This window comes from Battus philenor, unplaced genomic scaffold (genome assembly GCF_028537555.1).
Source record: "Battus philenor isolate CCGP_79_NKW_IND1 unplaced genomic scaffold, ilBatPhil1.0.hap1 SCAF_12, whole genome shotgun sequence".
Classification (NCBI taxonomy): Eukaryota; Metazoa; Arthropoda; class Insecta; order Lepidoptera; family Papilionidae; genus Battus; species Battus philenor.
The window spans coordinates 9709883-9734293 of NW_027181674.1; the positions used below are offsets into that span (position 1 = coordinate 9709883).

At 30.0% G+C, this 24411-nt stretch overlaps 6 protein-coding genes across 6 annotated transcripts; 2 read left to right on the forward strand and 4 right to left on the reverse strand.

Moving 5' to 3' along the window:
* The first annotated feature begins 438 nt into the window (after nucleotides 1–438).
* On the forward strand, nucleotides 439–6969 carry RnrL (Ribonucleoside diphosphate reductase large subunit). Its single transcript, XM_068776818.1, has 5 exons — nucleotides 439–604; nucleotides 1295–1383; nucleotides 1462–1639; nucleotides 3367–3566; nucleotides 4353–6969. Exons 1-5 carry the CDS (start codon nucleotides 565–567, stop codon nucleotides 6228–6230), a joined length of 2385 nt encoding a protein of 794 aa, XP_068632919.1. The 5' UTR covers nucleotides 439–564; the 3' UTR covers nucleotides 6231–6969.
* LOC137933068 (uncharacterized) lies at nucleotides 6874–10711 on the reverse strand. Its single transcript, XM_068776820.1, has 6 exons — nucleotides 10514–10711; nucleotides 9736–10067; nucleotides 8830–8976; nucleotides 7557–7653; nucleotides 7290–7488; nucleotides 6874–7030 (listed from the first exon to the last, which is right to left on the reverse strand). The coding sequence occupies exons 1-6, from the start codon at nucleotides 10580–10582 to the stop codon at nucleotides 6954–6956; spliced, it is 921 nt and encodes a 306-aa protein (XP_068632921.1). The 5' UTR covers nucleotides 10583–10711; the 3' UTR covers nucleotides 6874–6953.
* A 696-nt stretch (nucleotides 10712–11407) lies between these two features.
* Nucleotides 11408–13472, forward strand: LOC137932707 (uncharacterized). Its single transcript, XM_068776357.1, has one exon. It carries the CDS (start codon nucleotides 11443–11445, stop codon nucleotides 12412–12414), a length of 972 nt encoding a protein of 323 aa, XP_068632458.1. The 5' UTR covers nucleotides 11408–11442; the 3' UTR covers nucleotides 12415–13472.
* Nucleotides 12689–14255, reverse strand: spict (magnesium transporter spict). The gene is made up of 3 exons (XM_068776356.1): nucleotides 13785–14255; nucleotides 13557–13699; nucleotides 12689–13453 (listed from the first exon to the last, which is right to left on the reverse strand). The coding sequence occupies exons 1-3, from the start codon at nucleotides 13999–14001 to the stop codon at nucleotides 12779–12781; spliced, it is 1035 nt and encodes a 344-aa protein (XP_068632457.1). The 5' UTR covers nucleotides 14002–14255; the 3' UTR covers nucleotides 12689–12778.
* Nucleotides 14256–15299: 1044 nt separating this feature from the next.
* Nucleotides 15300–17713, reverse strand: Syx5 (syntaxin 5). Its single transcript, XM_068776555.1, has 3 exons — nucleotides 17150–17713; nucleotides 16470–16678; nucleotides 15300–16059 (listed from the first exon to the last, which is right to left on the reverse strand). Exons 1-3 carry the CDS (start codon nucleotides 17553–17555, stop codon nucleotides 15601–15603), a joined length of 1074 nt encoding a protein of 357 aa, XP_068632656.1. The 5' UTR covers nucleotides 17556–17713; the 3' UTR covers nucleotides 15300–15600.
* Nucleotides 17714–22111: 4398 nt separating this feature from the next.
* Nucleotides 22112–24227, reverse strand: baf (barrier to autointegration factor). Its single transcript, XM_068776421.1, has 2 exons — nucleotides 23983–24227; nucleotides 22112–23206 (listed from the first exon to the last, which is right to left on the reverse strand). The coding sequence occupies exons 1-2, from the start codon at nucleotides 24106–24108 to the stop codon at nucleotides 23060–23062; spliced, it is 273 nt and encodes a 90-aa protein (XP_068632522.1). The 5' UTR covers nucleotides 24109–24227; the 3' UTR covers nucleotides 22112–23059.
* Nucleotides 24228–24411: the final 184 nt, after the last annotated feature.

Consider the following 24411-nt stretch of genomic DNA (forward strand, 5'->3'; position numbering starts at 1 on the left):
GTAAATATTGCTGAGGAACATTAATCGGGATTGTATTGTAGTAACTATTCTTAATAAAATATTAAATGTGGTAAAATATTATATGTTACAAACGCTTTGATCGTTTTTATATAAATGTAGTTTTATTAATCAAAACATTTTTTTCTACCCTGTAATGAACAATATTGATAAAATATTAGCCATAATATTTGCCAGTGAAATCTTTCAAGGTTTTAAGACAACCAACAATTGCAAATGAATGAATGTAAAGAATATCACTTTAAAATGAAATAATTTTCAGTATATTCAGTATTTATATAATAATCGATAAAAATATTTGTTTTTTCATTTTGTAATAAATACTGGAAGTTGTAATAGGCTGAAAGATCTTTAATATCAGATTAAAAATAAAAAAAAGTGCTGAGCACAAAGTTAACTTTTCCCGCTTTTAATTCTGTCAACAGCTGGGAGCAGATGCTAAGTTGTTTTGTTTTAACGAAGTTTCACGTATTCATAAAATTTTGTCATATAACAAACGCACCATTATAAATTGTATACTTCAACTATTCTTCTTAGATTCTTATAATGGTTGGAAAAAGTAATAAACTACATGTGTATAAGAGAGGTAAGTTTGTTATTATTCCATTATACGGATATAGTAAGTAGATTGTTGGTTATATGAAGAGAGTATTTTTTATACATTTATGTTAATTACATATTTCCATTATGACCCTTACATGACGACTTGAAGGCGACATATTCAGATATCGGAGCCATAGACTACTTATTCTCGGTTAATGTTAATGCTGTTATCCCGGGGAGTTTTAGCTTCACCGGAGCTGAGTTCATGAAACGGAAGGGTCCGTGAACTTAAAAGGAAGCATAGGGTAGCCCTCCGCCACTATTTTAAGGAAGCTGGGTATACAAAAGAGCTTAATATTAGGATATCACATGAGCTCACTAAAGGAAACAATGAACTATTTACTCATTTAAAATTTTTTATTAAAAAATAGATTATACATCATAGATTATACGTCATGACATGATGGCAAAATTCAGCGAACAAACTGGCACTTTTGTACTATATTTAACTGTAAATATACTGAAACATGTCTGAAATTTTCATACAATGTTTTTAAGGAAACTATTATCCAACTAATATTTTATAACTAATGCAATTTTTTATGTGATCATTTAATATCCAAACAATTTAAATGGATTATTTTTCCATAAAACTTGAATATGTATTATATTTAGAATCAGTTACTTAATAAATGGTTGTTTCTTTATTGTACTTTGTTATTTTTTAATTTAGGTGGTAGAATGGAAGAAGTGCACATAGATAAAATAACATCCAGAATAAAAAAGCTTTGCTATGGATTAAACATGGATTTTGTAGATCCAGTGAGTATGGAATTTTTTTTAAGTATATGTTGGTAACAGTATTGGTAAGATACACACTAATGATACATTTTGATATAGGTGTTGATAACATTAAAAGTTATCAGTGGTATATACTCAGGAGTAACAACAGTGGAACTGGACAATTTAGCAGCAGAAACTGCAGCCACCATGACTACAGATCACCCAGACTATGCCCTATTAGCAGCAAGATTAGCTATATCAAATCTTCACAAAGAAACTAAAAAACACTTCTCTGGTATGTTTTCTTCTTATGCAAAATTTATTTACAACTATATAAGTAACATTCCAATGCTTCTATGAAAATGCTTTTAGTGAATTTCATTCATATGTTTATATGCCTAAGACAATAATCCTCAGACCATGTTCTCTTATAAAATTAATATCCATTATATTTATTACCTAAAAATGTAATCATATGCAAAGTTGTTTTAACTTTAGTAATTTTCACAAACTCTCCTTCTTTATTTTAAAACTAGTTAAACAACTGAGGAAAATTTTAAATCTCTTGTTGATTGATGGCATTATTTGAATTGTGACATTATAGCACAGAAAACTTAGAAGTTTCAGTAGTTCTTTTAATAAACATAGTAACTTAAATAATTAAAAACAGAAAATGAGTTTGATAAAGTATAGGCGGACAATAATGAATATTTGCTAACCTATATTTTAGAGACATAACTTCAAAATACAGCAAATAAGTTCTGCATTAACACTAGTTTTGTAATTTTTGTTGCAAATAAAATAAAATTAAATAAATGGAATTTATTTGTGTATTATCATAAAAAAAAACAAATGTAATACATATTGCAAAAGTTTATCCAGATCTCATATAGTACTAAGATATAAGCTAACCATATTATTGAACAATTTGTATTAACATCACAAAAAAATTCATATCAATGAATGACAACTCATGTTAGTAAATACTATGTATTGACTTTGAATGTGTTTTAACTACTTAATTATATAAAATGTCAGGTTGCTGTATAGCTTTCATATTAATTAAGTATGTCAGTACAGAATTTGGCTAAAGCTAGAGCTTCTATTGAGCATGTCCATAACATGAATTTAAACTATTCAGAATATTCGGTTTTGTTCAAACTAGTTAATAAGGAAAATCAGTTACTTTCTGTGTCCCTGTTGATCTTGTTAGGATATCGTAAAATGTAAGTAATATCCAGCCAAGCTGGTAAAAATAACCGTAATCATGAGAGACAAAAAAATTAAAAATAAAGTTGTTCTTTAATGCTTTTATTGTTTATTTATCAATAAAAAAGCATTGGTTAAACAGCTAAAATTATATTTAATATTAAGTATCATCAGATTAGAAGTATGTTTATTAGAATGCATTATCTTAACATTCAGGCACACATTTTTCTGAATAAATAGTAAAAATTTAAAGAAGAGAAAAAGGTGTAATGAGCTTATTTCTTTAACAAAAAATTGATGAGAGTTTAGTAGAAAGTAGTTTTCAATACACACTTCCACGTTTAATATCTGAATAATCATGTAATGATTTAAAAATTTATGCACTATACCAAATTTTGTAAAAAAGTTCATTTCATATTTTTGAAGTGATAACAGACCTTGGGAATGAATTGCTCTTACTAGATTAAGGATATTTGTGACCAAAATTATTCCAAAACAACTGACAGATTTGTGAGCTCTTCTCAGAATAGAGTACATCTAGAACCCTCATAGCCATTTATTTTATGTAGGTTATAGTTTTACTAAATTAAATCCTAGCTTCTATGAAATTGGGTCTTCTGACATTCTCATGATGTAAATATGTAATAACTGAAAGTTACACAAAGTGGATATAATAATATGAATTAATTTAATAATTATTTATTGTTAACAAAAATTAATGCAATGTTTGACTTACCACACTCGGATTGTATACAGATTTACAATATTAGTGTCCAAAATACTTATGGGTTATTTATATTGGTTAATTTTTAGATGTAATGACTGATCTTTACAACATTGTTAATCCACATACAAAGAAAAGAGCTCCTATGATATCAGATTTTCACTTCAACATCATAATGAAGAACAAGGAAAGATTGGACTCTGCAATTGTTTATGACAGAGATTTCAAATATAATTACTTTGGTTTCAAGACACTGGAACGTTCATACCTACTGAAAATAAATAACAAGGTATGTACATAACTATATATTATCACAAATGTTCAAATGGTATATGGTCTCTATTAAATGTTTATAATCAAGTTATTTATGTTTATACAAAAAGCATTGTTTCATAGCTGGTTCTAATTATAATTTTAATATGAAATACCATCAACATTAGTAAAATAAAATGTAATGTTTTAAATATATAAATAAATTATTGCTGTGGATTTCGTAATACAAAAATATTACCACTTCTCACGTAGAGGGATGAGGTTGTTAGTTTTATGAGACAAGTGTACATACTTGTCTCATAAAACATCATCTGTATCATCTCATATATTAATGACCCCCATTAAACCCGTATTATAACAAAATTATGTATTAGTTATTATGACAAAATAAAAAAAAACTGAGCTAAAAAGATGTAAAGCAATAAGAATAAAATAATAATAATATAAATAAGAATGAGTTGTTGAGATTATTTGTATAAAAAGTTTTAATATTTCTTAGTGTGTATTTTCCCTTGGAGAACTTACCTTGGGTAGCCTAAGAAACAAGTCCCAGTGACTAATAACCAATTGCAATTGCATGTTGTTCATACCTTGTTTGAATTTACAACCACTAATCTTCAGGGACATCATGTTCAGGAAATATTTGTTATTTTATAACTATGTATTGTTTGGAAATTTGTTCCAAAGTTGATTAGAACCTACACTTTCCTGTAAGATTGTGTCCCAAAAGTAGGTACAACAATACAAAGATAACACCTAGTTATTTTGTTTAATAGTATTAAAATTGCTTATTTTGTTTAAGGTTGCTGAGAGACCACAGCATATGTTAATGCGTGTTTCTATAGGTATACATGGTGAAGATATTGATGCTGCTATTGAAACTTACAATTTGTTATCTGAAAAATATTTCACCCATGCCAGCCCTACACTATTTTCTGCAGCAACTCCAAGGCCACAACTATCTTCATGTTTTCTAATAGCTATGAAAGATGATAGTATTGAAGGTATTTATGATACATTAAAACAATGTGCATTGATTTCTAAATCAGCTGGCGGAATTGGATTACATGTCCATTGCATTAGAGCCAAAGGTACTTACATAGCTGGTACAAATGGAGTATCAAATGGGCTTGTACCAATGTTAAGAGTATACAATAATACAGCTAGATATGTTGATCAAGGAGGTAATAAACGGCCTGGTGCTTTTGCTATTTATTTAGAGCCATGGCATTCAGACGTTTTTGAGTTTTTGGATCTAAAAAAAAATACAGGCAAAGAAGAGGTGCGAGCAAGAGAACTTTTTTATGCATTGTGGATCCCAGATTTATTCATGAAACGAGTGGAGAAAGATCAAATGTGGAGCCTAATGTGTCCACATGATAGCCCGGGTCTGGCTGACTGCTGGGGTCAAGAATTTGAAGATTTGTATGAAAAATATGAAAAAGAAAATAGGTTTGTTAGGCAAGTCAGAGCACAAGAATTGTGGAAAGCCATTATAGAAGCGCAAGTTGAAACTGGGACACCATATATGCTTTACAAGGACTCTTGCAACAGAAAAAGTAATCAGAAAAATCTTGGTACAATTAAATGCAGCAATCTTTGTACTGAAATTGTCGAATACACTTCATCAGATGAAGTTGCAGTGTGCAACTTGGCCTCAATTGCTTTGAATAGGTTTATTAATGATGATAAAACATACAATTTTTCAAAACTTAAAGAGGTAACCAAAATAATAACACAAAATTTGAATAAAATTATTGATGTTAATTATTACCCAATTCCTGAAGCCAAAAATTCCAACATGAGACACAGGCCGATAGGTATAGGAGTGCAAGGATTAGCTGACACCTTTGTTTTAATGCGCCTTCCTTATGAAAGCGAAGCGGCTATTAAACTGAACCAACAAATATTTGAAACCATTTATTATGGAGCTTTAGAAGCTAGCTGTGAACTAGCAGAGAAATATGGTGTTTACAGTACATATGAAGGAAGCCCAGTTAGCCAAGGTATCTTACAATATGATATGTGGAATAAAACTCCATCAGATCTTTGGGACTGGTCTCTTTTGAAAGAAAAAATAGCTAAACATGGGCTTCGAAATTCACTTCTATTAGCGCCAATGCCTACTGCGTCTACAGCACAAATTCTAGGAAATAATGAATCTTTTGAGCCATTTACATCAAACATTTATCAAAGAAGAGTCTTGTCGGGCGAATTTCAAATTGTAAACCATCATTTACTGCGAGACTTGACAATGGCTGAATTATGGGATGAAGACCTTAAGAATTTAATAATCCATAATAATGGCTCCATTCAAAACATTGAAAGAATACCAAAAGATATAAGAGAACTTTATAAAACTGTTTGGGAAATTTCCGTCAAAACAACTATTAAAATGGCTGCTGATAGAGGAGCATTCATAGACCAAAGCCAATCTTTTAATATTCACGTTGCGGAACCAAATTACGGAAAATTAACATCAATTCACTTTTATTCCTGGAAAATGGGGCTTAAAACTGGAATGTATTACTTGCGCATAAAACCTGCAGCAAATGCGATTCAGTTTACGGTTGATAAATCTAAAGTGTCAAATGGAAGGGCAGAAAAAGATGATGCCAATATGTCTATGATTGCATGTTCGTTGCGAAATAAGGACGAATGTTTGAGTTGTGGGTCATAATTTACTTATACTTTTAACTTTTGTCAATATATGTTATTGTCAACATTTCTTTACTAGATATATTGTTTTAAGTTTTATTTTTTAAGATAATTAAAGTATCAAAATTACTTGTGTAAAAAAATATTTCTCTATCTGCCCTAGTAAGTGGTTCTTTTGTAGGCAATAAATAATTTACATTGGTTAGAACACCGTCTTTTATTTAGGGTAAATGTAGATTCTAAAGTAACGAGCACAACTTGAATGTAAATTATCTATTACCCTAATGAAATATCAATCAAAGACATAACTTGGTTCAAATGCCCTTGTATTGAGCAATTCTGGAAAACCTGAATAGGTAATTTGAATTACCTAGACAAGATATCTTGTGCGATGGTCCTTAGGAGAGCAATTTCTATTTTAGTCCTGGATTTATATATTATTGATATCAGTGATCAGTGTTCAAGCATTGCAGTAAGATGTGTGTCAGAACAATGAATTCTTAATATAGCCCTAGAAAACACATATATATATGCTAACATCTAAAATTTCAGATGTTATATACCCTTTAGAGTTAAATAACTTCCAGGCTGAAGGGAATAATCTACCAGCTTTTTTTCTTTGAAAGTTGAATTTAATGCATATCAATATTTTTTATAATAAAATACCAATATAACCAAACAGTATTTATATTTTTTTGCTGACAATATGTAATAAATGTCTTGAAATGTCATCAATAATAATAAATTATTTTTTTCTATAACTACGAAGAATTGGATAAATGATGTCAAGGGCTTCACTAATTTCATTTCTTGTTTTTCCTCCTGTAAAAGAATATGATTATTAAAGTATTTAGATATTAATTATGTCAATTTCTTTCTAGTATTACATTTAGGAAAATTGACATATTGATACTGAAAGAAATTAATACTACCATAATGGTCAAAAACTTGATAGTATTAGTTTTCCTTTATAAAGGTAGAACAACAGGTAAGCTGTTTGTGTCTAACATGATCAAGATTGAAAAAAATTGTAAATATGTTCATGAAGGCCATAAAAAACAGGATATACACCAATTCTCACCTGTGAAAACTATTTTTCCATTGACAAAAATAAGTAAAACCACTCTTGGCCGTACCATTCGATATACTAAACCAGGAAATAGTTCTGGTTCATAAGATGCAAATTGTCCATGAGCTTGCTGTAGTGATTCTAATCTTACAGGAAACCTTAGATCGGCTGTAGCAATAAAGTTTTGTATTTTGAAATCTAGAAATTTTGCCTGCAATGCAAATTAGGAAATTTAATAATTTTAAATTTAGATTTAACTAAAGTGAGTAATATACCTACTGGAAATCCAAGTTTTTGGATAATGCGAGCAAATTTTCTGGCCGCGATATAAGAGTCATGTTCATTTCGTGCTCCGGTACAAACTATTTTTCCGGATCTGTAATCATCAAAGCGAATGCTTACTTTAAACAAAAGTACCAGTACAGAACATCGTATTAGGAGTGACAGCATAATTAATTTCTGCTAGTTTGTAAATACGAAAGTAATTTAAAGTGTTAAAGCAAATTTACTTTAATGTTCTCGATGTTTTGTTTTTCAAAATTATTTTTTAACAGAGTTCTAGCCACTTGTCTGTTGTTTACATTTTGCAGAGTGATGCTTCAAGCAGACTCCCTTGTCGAAAAGTTTTCAAACTACAAATCCTTGCTATGTATAATGAAGATAATAAAGGGGTTGACAATGTTTACTATGATTTCTTTTTTATCTTTCAGAGTTCCTTAAGAGCCGTTTTAGTATACTCTGTGATTGTAAAAACTGTAAAAAGTTGTAAAAACTTTCCTTTTGGCAAAGAAGCTCTTCTTTATGTGTCAACCAATGCTTCTTTGGAAGGTATTGGGAAGTACGGGTTTTCTTAAATAATCTGATTCATTTTCATTTCTCTTCACAATTATTGTGATAAAAGAGTTGGCAACTGAAATCCTGGATTTAAAGCAAATGAAACTCCCAATTTCAGCTATATCAAAACCCACCCCAAAATTTGACAAAAAAAAATACAACTATTGACATCTAACATGTAAAATATTCACTTAGCGTGTGATATCATTCAAACTGGTAAATGAGGTAGTTGCTTTGCTCAACAGTTTATATCGATTAAAATTGGTATTCTACCTTTTTATGATCCTTATATCTATCTATGAGTGTGTATAAACACAATCAAATTATAATGTGTGCTGTTAATTTTTGCAGTAATGGTATCATCATAAGTAAGAGGTAATCTAAATGGATATCTGGGCTATACACATGATGCTTGTTGCTGCTGTCAAATATCTTTATGAAAGATAGACACTTTTTTGTGAAATTTGTAATAAGTTGTGAAAATACGGTAAACAAAAAAACTTTATCATTTTTGTATACAAGATGCTATAGTTACAAACCTGACAGTGTTGTGGCTTGATATTAACAAAAGTTATTTCTAATAAGAACTTTAGGTTCAATATATATATTTATATTAATATATATTTATATTAATATATATTTATATTAATATATATTTATATTAATATATATATATATTATTTTTGCTAGTTTTAAATATTGTTACAATTACAAGTACCTGAAAACTAAAGCTGTGGCCCGAGGATCAAGTATTTTCATCACTACGCCTTGAAATCTAGCTGGATTATATTCCGAGAACCTTGTGCGACTGTATATGTCCAGTAATTTTAATTCACAACCCAAACTTACAGAAGAGACACAATTCCTGTAAAAGCACAAAACTTTCATTGATATATTTTTTTAAAATAACTATATTTTAAGATATGACTATTACAAATGAGAATTTGTTAAATGACCATTATTACTTCACAGTCAAATTTAACCCCAACTTTGCAGTGAAAGTTTGTATAAAATGATTATATAAGTATGTATATTCTGTTCTAATGTTACATAATATATTCACAATTTAATTTAAGCTATGTTTATGTTAAAAACCAACCTAAAAGTATTGGGTTGATCTGACAAAAAGTCATTTAGAAACTATAATAGTTGTAGAAGAGCACACTATAATAACATAATAATCATATTCTCTGCATTGAGACATACTTAACGCTTCTTGTAATACTATATAATCCGAAAATAATAACCTAAAATTTTACACAGCACTGAATGACTGAAGTCCTATAGTGCTACTGAAACTGCAGCAATACTGGAGAGTTTTGGCTGCTATCAGTGTGCAGTCAATTTTTGAAACATTGGCACACATACACTCTATTCTCCAGCATATCTTTCTTTGCTTTCCTAAGGCGCAGCACAAGAGTAATGCACTAGTATCTCTGCAGACCAGAACACTACTAATTATTGGAGGTAATAGATTCCATGGCAGTATTCACTCAAAGAGGAGTCTTAAAAAAAATATACCACAAATACACCCAAAAAATTACAATTATTTTTTAATAATTATACAGGCAAAATCATAATAAATGACTGCGTTACTTTTTCATTTAGATTATTGAATACTTACTGTAGCTTTATACTGTTCTTTGCTTGATTACTTTCACTAGCAATTGGGGTAATTGCTATCATTGCATTGTGTGGATTAGATTGTGGTGTAACAGTTCTGTGTGAAGGTGTCAATGATACTTCACCCAGTATATGTGACTGAGAAGTTGCCATTAGAGGAGTAGAGATTATTCTTTCAGATTCCATTCTCTGGTGTGGAGTCTTACTAACATTTCCTTTGTCATTATCTAGATTCATTTCCAAACTATCAATCTTATTTTGTACTATTCTTAAAGTTTCTTCACTGTCAATACCATTTTCAATTATTATGTCTTTGGTGATCAAATTTTCATCCTTAGCAGAACATTGTATGGTCAATATTTTTATTATTAAAAGAATATAGCTTATAAAGTGTTTGTTTTATATTTACTTATAAATATTTTAACTGTTTTTTATATATGAAACCTATTTGCCAGTAGATTACATCTACTCAAAATATTCAAATTCATATACTATCAAGGTAAAAAAGTGTTAATAACTAAATGAATTAATCAAAATTAAAAAAGATCAATGGGTTAAAAGATATCTCTAATACATTTTATTCTCAAAAGCATATCATGGGTATTTATGGTATATAGGGTATTAATTTTGGTGATTCTAAAATATGGAAACTGGTGAACCAGTACCATAATATGTATTAAATGATACACATGATGGTATTAACACTTCAATTTAGAATATGTATGTGCACACATATCGGTTTTTAAGCATTTGTGATACATGAAATCCATTCACACTACCTGCTCATTTTTTGATTTATCTTTTTGTCCTGTATCACAACCCAGAAAAGGTTCTTGGTAAATTTCCATGGTCAATTTTTAAAATAATTGAGCACCACTATACTTAATAGACTTGAAATCTATTTCGTCAATGATAATGTAATAACATCTTTACAAGTTAATGAGAAACTGTACTTTATAAACGTCAACCACACTGTAATTATACCTGTGTTGTCGTAATGAAATAAAAAAATTGTAATATCAATACACCTTATTTACCTATTGTTATGGAACTGATGTAGTTACTCAACAAATAATAACATTAATTAAAATATAAATGCTACAATATTTACTTTAAAAGAAAAACAGACATCTTATGTTAATAAGAAATTTTGTAAATTTTATATTTTTAACGTTAATATCTATTTATTTTTAGACGATGAATTAGTTGTTCTTAAGATCAAGTTTATTTTTTATCGCATAATTATTGTCATAAGAATAGTTATAAAAAGGATTACAGTTTGTTGTGATAAAACTTTTTTTTTATTAAAAGGTTACAACCTAGCTATTATATTATTTTGCATGTTAAAGACTTGCATATATATTTTAAATAAAACACAAAGGAGCTAAGAACTTAAACAGTAAAATTGTATGATGGTAAGGTAGCATCTTCCTTCTAAATGTAAATACAATATATACATCTTAATAAATATATATAAATTTTTTTCCACATATAAAATATATTTGGTATAAAATTTTTTTGAGTGTTAATAGAACTTCCTTTTTGCTGTGATATTATTACTGCTTTTTAAATTTTAGTAGGATCAGAAAATTGCATAAAGCAAAATAATAATTAAAAACGGTTGGCATCATCTTGTCTACTGTCATAAATCGCTTTATTCGTTAATTCAGTAATATAAATTGCACTTTGACTTTAATAATGGTTAATAATGATTTCTGTAGTCACAAATATAGTGAACTTATTGGCAACTATCATTCAGTGGCTTTTTATTTCAACCTCGTTGCTAGGAAAAATAATTGTTACCGTAATAACTACTATTTATTCATCAGTTTTGAAGAGTGCCAAAAATGTTTCGTTGTTTTTTCAAATAGTTTATGAAGATAATGTCACCATATTTACAGAAGAAATACCTAATTTAACTGTCAGTTCAGTGGAATTCCTTGACGCACTTTGGCTCGAAGTACAGAATTATTTTTATATGACATGGCATAACGTAGTTCACAATTTAAAGCTAATAATTGGTACTATACGTTGGTCTGTCGAGGAAATTTGGTCAATCTCCAGTGATATCGTAATAATGGGGCTGAAAACATTAATATTTTTCGGAGAAGCTTTATGGCTGGTGTTGACTTTTATACCTATTCAGTTGCCACAACTGCTGCAAGAAGCTTGGAATACCATTAATAGCAGCCTCTATTACTCTGCATTTGCAGCTTACACGAACCTTCTAAAGTTTACTAACTTTTTAAATGATGTACCTTTAGAATCATTTGTAGGACTATTATTGGCAATGATCATTGGGCGCTTATGTATACACTTTAGTAATACTTTAAGATCACATTCATTGGCTTTATACTGGGTATTAATAAGAAAAGTTTTGTATTTTTATTATGTAATTTATAATTACTTTAATGATTATGAAACCAGGCTCATTACTCATATGGTTGGTGGCCAACAGTTAATACCTCAAGGAGATGCTGACGTGATTATAGCTGAGGAATCATCTAGTGCTTCTGATGCATTATGTGTTATATGTCAAGAACGACCTAAGTGTGTTTTGACTTTGCCTTGCCGTCATGTTTGTTTATGCTCAGAGTGTTGTATGAGACTATATGGTTACCAACGCACTTGCCCTATTTGCAGGACTTTCATTTATCATTCAGTGTCTGTATATTTGTGATAAAGTATTGTTATGCATTCCTATTTTGTAAAATTAATTTGATTTATATTTTGTATAATGATTAAATTATACAATTAATAAACTGAATATGTTCTTATTATTGAAAGCAGATAAAGTTAAAAATAACAAGGCAATTGTATGAAGTTTCCAATAGCATATATATTATAATACATTCAAATACATTCTTTGGATGAAAAGTGAATAAATGAGTAACAAACTTTTAAAGACAATATTGTGTTCCAATAATGGTATCAAATATGTAAAAAAAAACCAGTTTAACACCTAAAAATTTTATTTAAAAGCTTTAACAATACATAGTTCTTACAAAAAAATTGTATGTATGGTGGTCAAATGGTAATTTGTTTTAATTTCTTGTTCTTTGAAAACTAGCAACAAAGTTATTTGTTGGTTGAATAGGGCTTGAAGTCCTTCGCCTAGAATTTAAATTAAGATCTTTAAAGGACAAATGAACATCTTTAAATGCATTTAAAGTAAAAACTGCCACTATTAATATAAAGAAACCACAAACACAGCCTAAAACATCTTTAACTTCTATTTGTTCCCATTCTTTAAAGAGTATACCTGAAGATATTATTACTAAAACTGTAAAATTAACATAATAAATTGGAGTTACAATACTAGTATTGAATAAATCTAGGGATTTGTTTAGATAATTCATTTGTATCATTATACATATAGCAGATAGTATCACAAGTATCCAAAATATGTAGTTGCTGAAGTTATTAGTGCCACCTTCAATAGTTTCCTTAATTCCAAGAGCAACACCTTTACAAAACACCACAGTCAAACTACCTACACCAGAACATATCAACAAGTAAACAACAACATTTGTATTGCCAAACTTTGGTACAAAAGCAAGTTTTACTATAAGAGTCATCACAAATATTGTTAAAACGTAAGAAACAAAAAGAAAGTCGAATAATTTTTCACTTAAATCAGAGAATTCTTGCACTTCTTCAGTTTTTGGTGAATGTATAACAAATATTACAGAACCAATAATACAGAGAAAACTTCCAATCTGTAAGAATAACAAAATTTTCTTTAAAATATTGTACACATTATTTACTGTTGTTAATTTACATAATAAAGAATTCTATTCAAGTAATAAAAATGTGTGTTACCTTTCCAATAAAGTTAAGTTTTTCACTTAGAAATTTAGAAGAGAGTACTGCGGCTACAAGGACACTTAGAGCTCCTAGTGGAGTAACTAAAGCAGCAGGTGCAAACGCATAAGCTAAAAGATTTGCTGCTTCTCCGATACCCACTACAAAGCAAGCAATGATTTTTATTGTCAGATCTGTATTAAGTGAATATTGAATGCAATAAATATATTGTAAAAATTAACATACTTGTCAGTAACCCTAACCACCACATCCATTGTTTTAAATACGCATATCCTCCTGCCGATGCTCTAACATTTCCAAGAGCATTTATTTTTTTTAAAGCTAATTTTTTTATAATGAAACTCGTCCCTATGAACACACTAGATGATATAGCCAACCCCAGCCCTAATAAAAAATGTACACGATTATATCGTTTATCACCATCGGCATTATCGGAATTCATAGTATTTATTACTATTTTATGCGTAACACTTCGACTTAAATTACATGTATTTATCGCTGTTAATATTTTTAAGGATTTATAAACCAAAAAGCATTTTATTTTCAGGATCCCAAATAATCTGAAATTCCTTAGTATTTAAATATATATAATAAGTTTAACTTTCCTCACCCCCATTATACTTATATTCTACAAAATACTAGACATATTTTACATTCACACAGGCTTTGTCATAAATTATCGTGTTTGACGCGTAACTAAAGGCTAAGACCTATAGTTTATTCAGCCCTATCGGACACGAAAGATAAACCATTTATAATAAGAACATTACCACACAAGCTTAAAAAATATATTTTGTATTTTGATAGTAGTTACATTCGTCGTTGTTATTTTTCAATTTAGTATTTTGTCGATAATATTATTATATCTTTTTATGTTCCGTAACGTACAGAAAAGGCCTAACCAATTTTCTCGTACTAGATATTACAAGTACGGAAGTACAATAAATTGAGTCAGTCTTTTTCATCACCGTTTTCTCTTTCGTAACGTCGCTTATATTATATTTATGATAAATAAATGTTAATATAATGCTTTAAATTCTAAAACTTTGCTACACTTAAAAAGTAACGCGAAAAACACATCGGTTTTTTGATTTTTGAACGACATTTTGAACGATCGGAGACGTGACCTGCATTAAATTTTTGAGTATAAAATATATCAATTAGACTTTTTACAAAAATATCAAATCAGATTATTTTCTGGAAGTATACAAACTTTTTTATAACACTAAATTATCAGGTATAAGTATTAGACAGAAACCTATTACTATTACAGAATCCTGTTAAAAACATGATAAACTGTACTTTACAAATGTCTAATTTTTGTACAGAAAATGTTTTTGTTACCACAGTTGTACATGTCTCTGTGTTTAAATAACATGGTACGACGTTAACACGAATATTTTAAAAATAAAATAAAACCTGCACTTTCATAGCCATTCATACTTAACATATGTGGTAAGAAGGGTATGTTTATTCTTCTAAACATATAAAACATGGTTGATTAATACAATCTTCCTCTTGATAGGCGATAAGTAAACGCAGAATGTAATCTATGGAGGTATAAATAAAAAATGGAATACACATTTTGGTGTTGATTTTTTTGTAATAGACAAGTAATCAGAGAGAAATGTTGAACATCAATCCTTATATATAGTTATGCATAAAGGAAAAAACTACTAATATAAACCATATCTCGTTAATCTTAAATATTTTATTTAAATTTTAATTCACATGTACAATTATTAAACACTTTATTTTTATATCGGAAAAGATTTAGACACAATTATAGTGCAATAGATGGTATTTAATGCTTGTTTAACAATGATATAAACATTGCTTAACATATATATACAAAAACAATCTTATTACTATAGCATAACATTAATCACCATTTTCCTAAATACAAAACATTTACAATATTCAAAATACATTTTTTAGTTTTAGTACATCTGTTTAAATACAAAGCTATTTAATTTAATCAGAAAACACTGAGTCGTACATATGTACATTAAATCGTTTAAAATTTTCATTTTTTAATAATTTATGCCAAAAATATAACAAAGAATATGAAAAAGAATATCAACACCCCAAATATTTTGAACATGAGTGCTCTGTTACTGGTAACATTTTGAAAATATTTCAAAATCTCTCTGTGGCCTGCTTCCACATTCATTTCAGCTTCCTGAATGTTTGCATCAATCCTACCTATTGCCTCATCTTGCTCCTTAACCATGTGTGCCAGTTGTTGAAAAATACCTCCTAGTTCAACAATGGTACTTTCAATATTGTGCATTGTCTCTGCCCTTTGTTGCACATATGAGTCCGTATCATCTCTTAACATTAACTGCTGAGTTTGTAAACTTGATGCTTCACCTAACTCTATGCTCACTTCATCTGGCTGCAATATTGATGGCTTTTCCTTGACAACAGGTGCAACACTTGAAAACTGCTCCCTTCTGTTATTTTGATGTTTTAAATTTTCAGATCGTACTTCGAGAACCTACAAATAACAAAATTTTATTAAATCAGTATATTTAATTATTCAGTATTTTGATTAAATTATTTGAATATGCAATTTTGAGATTCATAAGTGGTTTATAAACTCATAATCAACAAGCTTTACATGTATCTGTAATATATTGAAGCAATAGATACAAAAGTATTCAAGAAATACAAAAAACTTAAGTTAGTATTATTCTAGGGCTAGTTTAACCCCACCATAGGTTTAAAAATCACTTTACTAATAATATTAACTTTATGTTTGAAAAATACATGATAATACATATTTAATTTTGTACCAGATCATTAAATGATAAACATCAAAATATTACTATACATTATACAATTTAAAGTTTTTAAATATCCATGATTATGTTTTGTATTATATTAATTTGAAAAACTGGTATTTACCTGTTTAAACTGATTACTCATTGATGCAAGTCTTGATTGCAATGCTAGGACCACACTGGAAGAATGACTGTGCATGCTGCGATGACCTTTGGGCATTGTTCCTAATCTAGCAATTTGTTGATTCAGAGAATTTAGATCACCTTTTATAATATAAGTAAGTTCATGTATTTCTACTGGTCTATCATCAAATAATGATTTTTTTTTGGCCACTGAAATCAAAATGATTTAATGAAAGTGAATTATGGATTTTTTTTTAAATGTCTAAAAACTAAGTTTAAATGAGGTTACTTGCATTCCATTACATTTTAGGGCATTTATGAAATCGGAAAATAAACTTTCTTTGTTATATGTTTTGATACAAAATATGGTCAAATCTTTTACCAGTTTTGCCTTTGATTAAGACGAAAAAAACATAAAAGATCCATTCATATATAAGTTTGTATATTGGTAGAAAACTCTAGGCAAAACAAAATAATGATGTATTAGACCATAAACCTGAACTTTTAATGTATTGCTTTTATATTTATATAGGCCCACATTTATACCCAGGAGAAGTTATAAAATAATTCTTCACTAGTATATTTCTTGTAAAAAAACAATAAATATGAAGGATTTGTAATACCAAAAATGCTATGAAAAATTATTACTCTCGGCTATTAAAAATATAATAATTTACTTACACAGAGCCAATTTCTCCAACTTGGCATAAGTACTTGTAATGTTTTTACTGATTACTTTTGCCATGCTCATAAACTGGGAGTAAGTTTCAAGAACTTCTGCCTTCCGTTTATCTCGGACAACTGGCTTACTTTGGGATCTACATTGAAGACTTCGAACTGTTGCGGCAAACTCATTAGTTCTATCTCGTGCCGCCATAATTGGTTCGAATACTATCTCCTCAAGGAAATCAAATACGTGATCGCTTTCTTCTGTTCTAGGAATGGTAGAACTGTAACTGTTATAATTTTCCAACGGGTAACGGGGATACAATGATCCTTTTTTGTCTAATTTATTATAAGTATCTAAATTTTCCTCTAACAATGGTGTCCGTTCAGGAACACCGACGTTACGTCGACGAGGCAGCATCGCATTGTAGGCACGTTACTAACAAAAGCTACTAAATATTACACCATTACAAACTGGTAATAAAAAGTACTAATTCAAAACTTGTTTCACTTGTATTTTGATAATGTCGTGGTTATAGGACAATTAGTTACGATACGTGATAAAAATTGACGTGTCAAATGTCACTAGCGAGAGTACTGTCAATATCAAACTGCCTTTTTTTTATATTTAAAATGGTCAATGGCAGGATATAGTTAATAGGCTGACAGAATTTCGACCAAGTATTTGTGACTTGGCCTCCTTATTTGCCCCTCTGTCAGCTCAAACTTAAACATTTTTTAAAATCTCAGCAACCGAATGCGTTTAAAATTTTTCCCGTGTCCGCCTCGCCTCTTTCTTTTTGCAGCATAGCGAGCCGCGAGCCGCCACACTGTTTAAAGATCCAAAGAAGCTATACGTGTGACGCATTAAAAAAATAGTCGGCTTCCATGGGTAACCGATAAGGTGACCAAACTCCTACCGATCGACATAATCCAGGCTCTTTATGTTTTTTTTAACGCCGCCATGGTCTATGGATTACACCCCTAACAGGGAAAGAGTGCGCAAGTCAGAGTTAGAGTTCTTGAAGCCCTCCTAAGCCGCAATCAATCCCACGATTCATTAGTCTTTTTGGAAAATCTGCGAAATATTAATCGTTGCCCTAATTAGAAGAACTCTCTATCTCTGAATAGTTTGGTTTTCGCGCCAAGCACGTCAGTTCAGGCAGGTGTGCCTCATGTACCATTGACATTTCTCATGTCAAGATTGTAAAGTTCGCTTTATTCGTATTTACACTTCTGATATCGCCACCGGCGACCGCAACCAACGTCCTAGGGCGATTGTTCTAAAAATGGAGGATTGCAAATAATCACTCCAAAATTGCGTGTTTTTTTTTTCGAAACTCTAACACTGCCTTCTGTCAGGTTTGATCACACTTAGACAGTTCATTATCATGGGTGACTCAAACTAACATCTAGGATGACACCTAGATAGTGGTATCTAGGTGTCATCCTAGATGACAAACTAAATTTCAAAGCGCACGTCGAAGCTGCATAAAAAAGGCCGCCTTCGTTTTCGACTCTATCTATTGCTAAACAGCGAGATTAAAATGTTATTGCCGAATAAAGTGCTCTACGCAGAAATTTATCGGTTGTTAGTGTCACCACTTTATTTAACACATTCACATTCAAACGCTGGACCGTACAGAGACCGAGACACGTATTCCAGCTTCCAGACGACGCAACGGCCATAAGACAAGCCACGTACACTGCACACCGTCATTGTCGCCATTCGATAACCAACCGGTGTTCAAAAACGAGGTCTGATCGTATATCACAGAGAACGCCACCCCCGATCATACTAGATATATGCTGGAGTTTTTTCCGCCACTACTTTTAGCGTTGACGTTTTCCGAAGTAGTAGTAATGATATTAACAAGGCAGTAACAACAAGCTAAGCCAAGGTCCCTTCAAGGGGACCCTTAAACCTAGTCACTCTATGGAGCAATTACCGAATTACATCGCGTAAGAGCTCAGCGGCCTCTCGAGCCGGTAAAATAGTAGTCTAGACACTACCACGGCCCGAGCTGAAGATCTCCAGGGCTTCGACCTTCGCTACTTTAAAAGATTTAAAATTATAGCAGCGCTAGGTGATAGGGTATTCTCCTTTAAAATATAGTAACAGATAGATAATACACTCTTTAAAACTATTATTTATGAGGGCGCTACATTTGGCGTCCCTCTCGCACACTTTAAGGGAGTGCCGCATAAAACGCGCGATCGCAACATTAGAATATAGCCTAGACGCGCGTTCGCGCGAAGCCGGTCCTCAGTAGGGGTGTCCACTTAAAAAATATATCGATATATGTATTCGATATAAAATATCGGTATGTGACATCGATGTTTTTCGATATATCGTTTGAAAACATCGATATTTTTTAATATCGAATATTTTTACAAAATTTAGTTTATAAAACGCAGAGTTTGTTGTCGTTTATATGTTAAATATGAAAGTATAATCAGAACTAGAGTAACATATGAGTGTTGCTTTACTTTAAAAATTCGTATTATGGCTGATGTTGTCGACACAAGGCGATCGTTACGCTGTCTATTTGGCATAATAGGAAACATTTACTCAGTATTCTTGGCGGGATAATACATAATATTTAAAAACTTGTTTTATAAATTATTTTATATAGAAAATTGCTATTTTTCAAAATTATTGTATTTTTGTCAAGATTGTACGCTTAGGATTAAGGATTAAAAAATTCATGAGATTATGATACATATACAACAATTATTGTACGTCTACAGACACTGGTCACGGAGAATTAAATAGAGGAGAACCAACTCAGTACATTATGAGTGTCCTCTGAAAGGGAGCAAATTAAGTTTGCGTCACAATAGCGAATGGAAGGAGTAAAAACGGCGCTATGTACTATTACAGTAGGATTATGCAGGGTAGAAGTAGAAGGAGGACCAACTCGTAATGTTTAAATTTAATAAATTCGAAATTTACGAATTTAAGAATTTACTAAATTACTTTTTTAACATTTCATTATACAAGATGGCTCTTCTTACTTCAATTCTCCGGGTTTTCAGTGTTGATCGGCTAGCTGCTTTATGGCTCTGTGCTCGTTCACAGATGTCACTACGTTAATGAAATTGATTCAAAATAGAAATCAATGAGTAATGTTAAAATTTACTTCGGTTTTGTGGCCATTATGAGTAAGCATTCGTTTTTTTAATCGATCCGATATTTTTAAAATATATCGATATATCGAATGAAAACAATATTTGTCAAAACATCGATTCAATTCGATATATCGTATGGAAACATCGAGTAAATTCGATATATCGAATATAAGTGAATACCCCTAGTCCTCAGTAGCTGTCGAACGGCGTATGCGCACGGAACTGCTACCACTATATTTCATAAAATCAGTAATCACTGTGTACAAGTAACGTACACATAGTGATTATATTCACGGACCCCTCTGTTCCATGAACTCATTTCCGATGAAGCTGTAAAAGCCGCAACGCTAACAGCACAAACTTCACACGAGACTATAGATAGTGATTATTTTAAAGTGTCATTAATAGTTCCACTTGATAAAACAACACTGGATAGCAACTAGGTGACTTCATTTTTCAATCCTCTCAACCATCTAAAATGAGGTTGCAATAACAATTATGAGTGATTTGAGTCAATCCTCCCTTCTTATTTATTTGAGTGAAACAATCACTACATCTTTCTTTTTGTTTTGTATATCTGTTCTTTATTTACTTGTAGATTTTGTTATCTTTCAGAAAAATTTGAAACTGCGCAAATAAGACTTTTATGTTTTCAAATTAAAAAATCCCAAAATGTTGAATTAATGTATCTTTTTATATTTAGAAGAAAAAAATACTAATTCCTTAAAAAACTAAGGAAAATTAACATGTAAAACTATATCTAGTATATTATTGAAAACACAAAAACATATTATAAACTACTCATATAATAAGTTTTAAATTTACATAGCAGTAAAGAATTATATTTCCTAAACAACACATTCCATGACATAAAACAAGGAGGTCTCTCATAGTTTAATGTCATGGAACGGATAAGCCAAGAGTAGTCAGTAAATGTTGAACTAGATGGGTTAGGTCGTTTTCAATTTCGATGTTATGGATGGCATAGTTTAACCCATTTTATTCATGATTCATAATTAGGCGATAATGACAAAGGTTTTCACATAATTCTTAAGATCTCCACAAATGTATCCTCATTTGCTATTCTGCTTTAGGCGAAGAGAAGCTCGGGAGTAGCGACAGTTTATCCTAAATTAAATGAAAGATTGTTGGGAGGAATAAACTGCATGATTGTTCCATATGGAACACTATTGCAGGAAGCTCATATTTCGTGAATTTACCAGCTTCTCCTCTACCATTGTAAATAAAGGCTATTTATAAAAATTACTACTATGTATATAAATAATAATTTTTCAATGAATATTATGGTCAGACTCCTTACTCATTCTCAATAATTTAAATTCATTCCTTTTTTTCCATTCATATCTTGCATTCCTTTTCTTACATTGCCTCACTTCTATCACCTAAATTCTCAGCTTTGTTTGTTCATTTTGCTTTTTAAATTTATATGCCTTAGTTAAATATTATTTTATTTGCTTATTATCTGTCACAGTTTAGTTTTAGTTGAATTTTAAAATTATTGGTTTATTACCACTTTTCCTTCTTTATTTGTTTTATTTAAATAGTTTTAATTATACTTTTTATTTGTTAACTACTCTTTTTTATTAATAATAAGCCCTTTACTATAACCGTTTCACAAAACCTGCCATCTTTACAAAATTACTATTAGTATCTCTATTAGAGGTGTGACGATGGTCGGGATTCACCAAGTTTGTAGCTATAAAATATTGAAGTGTGGCAGCTACACTGTGTTGACTAGTGTCCAAGTTTTTTGAGAAATGGGTTATCAAAGACAAAAGGGTACATAAAAGATAATGGCCAAAGGGCAATCATAAACATTAAAATAAAACATGTATTAAGTCTCATTTGATTATACAGAAGGATAAGAAATTTTTTTACAATGGTCTTACTTCTTCAAAAATGCACAGATGCATACATATAGTCAGTTTTGTTTATTACATAAGCTTTTTTAGTATTACCTGGTGGCTTTTATGGTTAATGTTGTGAACTGCTTGAATATGGAAATAGCTTTTTAAATGATTAATATTTATTTTTATAAAAATATGGTAAGTCTTCTACGTAGGAAACTATTTATTCTTCTATAGTTTTATGTTATAGCATTTCACATAAACTAGTCTTCAGCATTTTATAATAAACTTTAAATATTTCTTTAGGACTTGGTATTTCATATATAATATGAAGGTCAAATCTTAATAAAATGGGTAAAAGATAATTTACTGGTTCTCTAGATTTGATCCCTAGTTGAGTGCAGATGAATTCTAAGGAACTGATAAAAACACACAGACTTGAGTTAGTGCCCATTTTATTTATTTTTATTAAGAATAACAAGAAATTGTTAGTGTCAAAACAAGGGTTTATAAAGTTTTAGCTAGTTATTTAGTACATATACTGTTTATACCATAAAAAGCCATTTTGTACCAGTATCACTTTAAAATTAGAGTGTGCTATTATAGTTATTATATTTAAAACTTTCTTATTGTAAAATTATTACATTTTGACACCATTCCAAAGTAAATTTACAACTTAAGTATTTTTGAATTCAGAGTACTACATTAATCTTTAAGTAAATACAATTGACATAATGTTCAATTTATTCTTATTAAATTTTAAGTATGATGTAAAATAGATAATTTATGAACTAACTAGTAATCTGTAGACATGAAATTTATAAAAGGTGTTAAAATTGATATTCTTACATCTATTTAATAGCCATATTTACAACAATATGTATGTCAGTTAATGATACAAAAGAAATAAAAATCAAGTAAATATTTACAAAAATTCGTCACACCAGTCTTTTAAACACTGGTAACAATCAGCTGACTGTTTGAAATTAGCACTGCAAGTTTCTTTCATCCATTCTTGAAATAATTCTTTGTCTTTCTTCAATACTAAAAACTGTCCCAGCACAACATAGGCCTGAAATAATAAAATATATCATATATTTTACTACACATAAATTAATATAAGATTTGTAACTGAAAATGGGCTCCATGTTTGTGATTTATGGAACAAGCTCAGATCAGGAACTTGCACAATTGAAAAATCTGTTTTTGACAGATGTTAGCATAACTTTATTAGTCTAATTTAGTACTTTGCATTGCATCACATCTTGCAGGTTACATCAATGGGGTAATAGGGCGTACATTACTTATGGAGATGCCTAAAAAGTGTATTGTGAAAATACCACTGATAAATATTAACCAATACTGCTGTTTTGTTTTTTTATAACCCAATTAATATATCATTTACGATCTTTTACCCAAATCTACAACTTGACAAGAACTGACAGAAAATGAATAATAATATAAAAATTACATTAATTTGAATAATGAACAAGTTTTATATTACTTTCAAATCTGATATTTTAACAACCTGCAAATGGTTGTCACTATTAAAAAATGTTTTGGGTCCTATTTGTAATATAATATAACATAACAGCAATCTTTTTATTTAAAAAAGAGTTTTACTTCAAAATAACATTTTAACCGTTATGACTAACTGGACTCTTATTATTAATTTAATGATGCTATTTATTTCGCCATATTAAATGTTAGAAACAAGCAAGCACTAGGCATTTCGAAGCGTCGGTTAAATTTGAAACAAATTTTGATTGTATGAAGTTTTAATTGGTTACGAAAAACAGATATACACGAAAAGGCGCATATGTTATAATTTATGTACACTAAACTAACCTTATCAAAGCCAGCGGTTTCAAGTCTTTTTCCTAAAACTTCACCAACACCGGCTAAATCGGTAACGAGTTTTTCTCCCATCGGCTCGGCAACGAAATTTTTATGCTTTTGTGATGTGCTCGACATTTTGGATGAGAAAATAAACTATAAACAAACCATCAATCTCTTAATTCAACCGAGAAGTTTTTACGGAAATAATATTTTTTGTTAATTTATACTTATTATTGAGTATCATGAGACACACAGATAAAAAATATAGCTATCGCATAACAGGCTAAAAATTATAAACAATGCATGGGCATGTGTGATATGTAAAAGATATTTTTATTATGAAGTTGTCGTTGAAAAATAGATTTTGAGTAAGTTTTGTTAAATATTTATTATTCAAAAATCATATCAAATCTTCACTTATTACCATGAAATGTGTTT

Coding starts and splice junctions, on each gene's coding strand:
- baf (XM_068776421.1), bottom strand. CDS start 24,108: ATGTCGAGCACATCACAAAAGCATAAAAATTTCGTTGCCGAGCCGATG. Junction 23,207..23,982: donor AAACCGCTGGCTTTGATAAG/GTTAGTTTAGTG, acceptor TTATTATTTCAG/GCCTATGTTGTGCTGGGACA.
- RnrL (XM_068776818.1), top strand. CDS start 565: ATGGTTGGAAAAAGTAATAAACTACATGTGTATAAGAGAG. Junction 1,384..1,461: donor ACATGGATTTTGTAGATCCA/GTGAGTATGGAA, acceptor ATTTTGATATAG/GTGTTGATAACATTAAAAGT. Junction 3,567..4,352: donor TACTGAAAATAAATAACAAG/GTATGTACATAA, acceptor ATTTTGTTTAAG/GTTGCTGAGAGACCACAGCA.
- Syx5 (XM_068776555.1), bottom strand. CDS start 17,555: ATGCTGCCTCGTCGACGTAACGTCGGTGTTCCTGAACGGACACCATTG. Junction 16,679..17,149: donor GTTGGAGAAATTGGCTCTGT/GTAAGTAAATTA, acceptor TTTTGATTTCAG/TGGCCAAAAAAAAATCATTA. Junction 16,060..16,469: donor TGAGTAATCAGTTTAAACAG/GTAAATACCAGT, acceptor TGTTATTTGTAG/GTTCTCGAAGTACGATCTGA.
- LOC137933068 (XM_068776820.1), bottom strand. CDS start 10,582: ATGGAAATTTACCAAGAACCTTTTCTGGGTTGTGATACAGGACAAAAA. Junction 7,489..7,556: donor TCCAAAAACTTGGATTTCCA/GTAGGTATATTA, acceptor TTTGCATTGCAG/GCAAAATTTCTAGATTTCAA. Junction 7,031..7,289: donor TGGAAAAATAGTTTTCACAG/GTGAGAATTGGT, acceptor ATTCTTTTACAG/GAGGAAAAACAAGAAATGAA.
- spict (XM_068776356.1), bottom strand. CDS start 14,001: ATGAATTCCGATAATGCCGATGGTGATAAACGATATAATCGTGTACAT. Junction 13,700..13,784: donor GTGGTTAGGGTTACTGACAA/GTATGTTAATTT, acceptor CTTGCTTTGTAG/TGGGTATCGGAGAAGCAGCA. Junction 13,454..13,556: donor AACTTAACTTTATTGGAAAG/GTAACACACATT, acceptor TTATTCTTACAG/ATTGGAAGTTTTCTCTGTAT.
- LOC137932707 (XM_068776357.1), top strand. CDS start 11,443: ATGATTTCTGTAGTCACAAATATAGTGAACTTATTGGCAACTATCATT.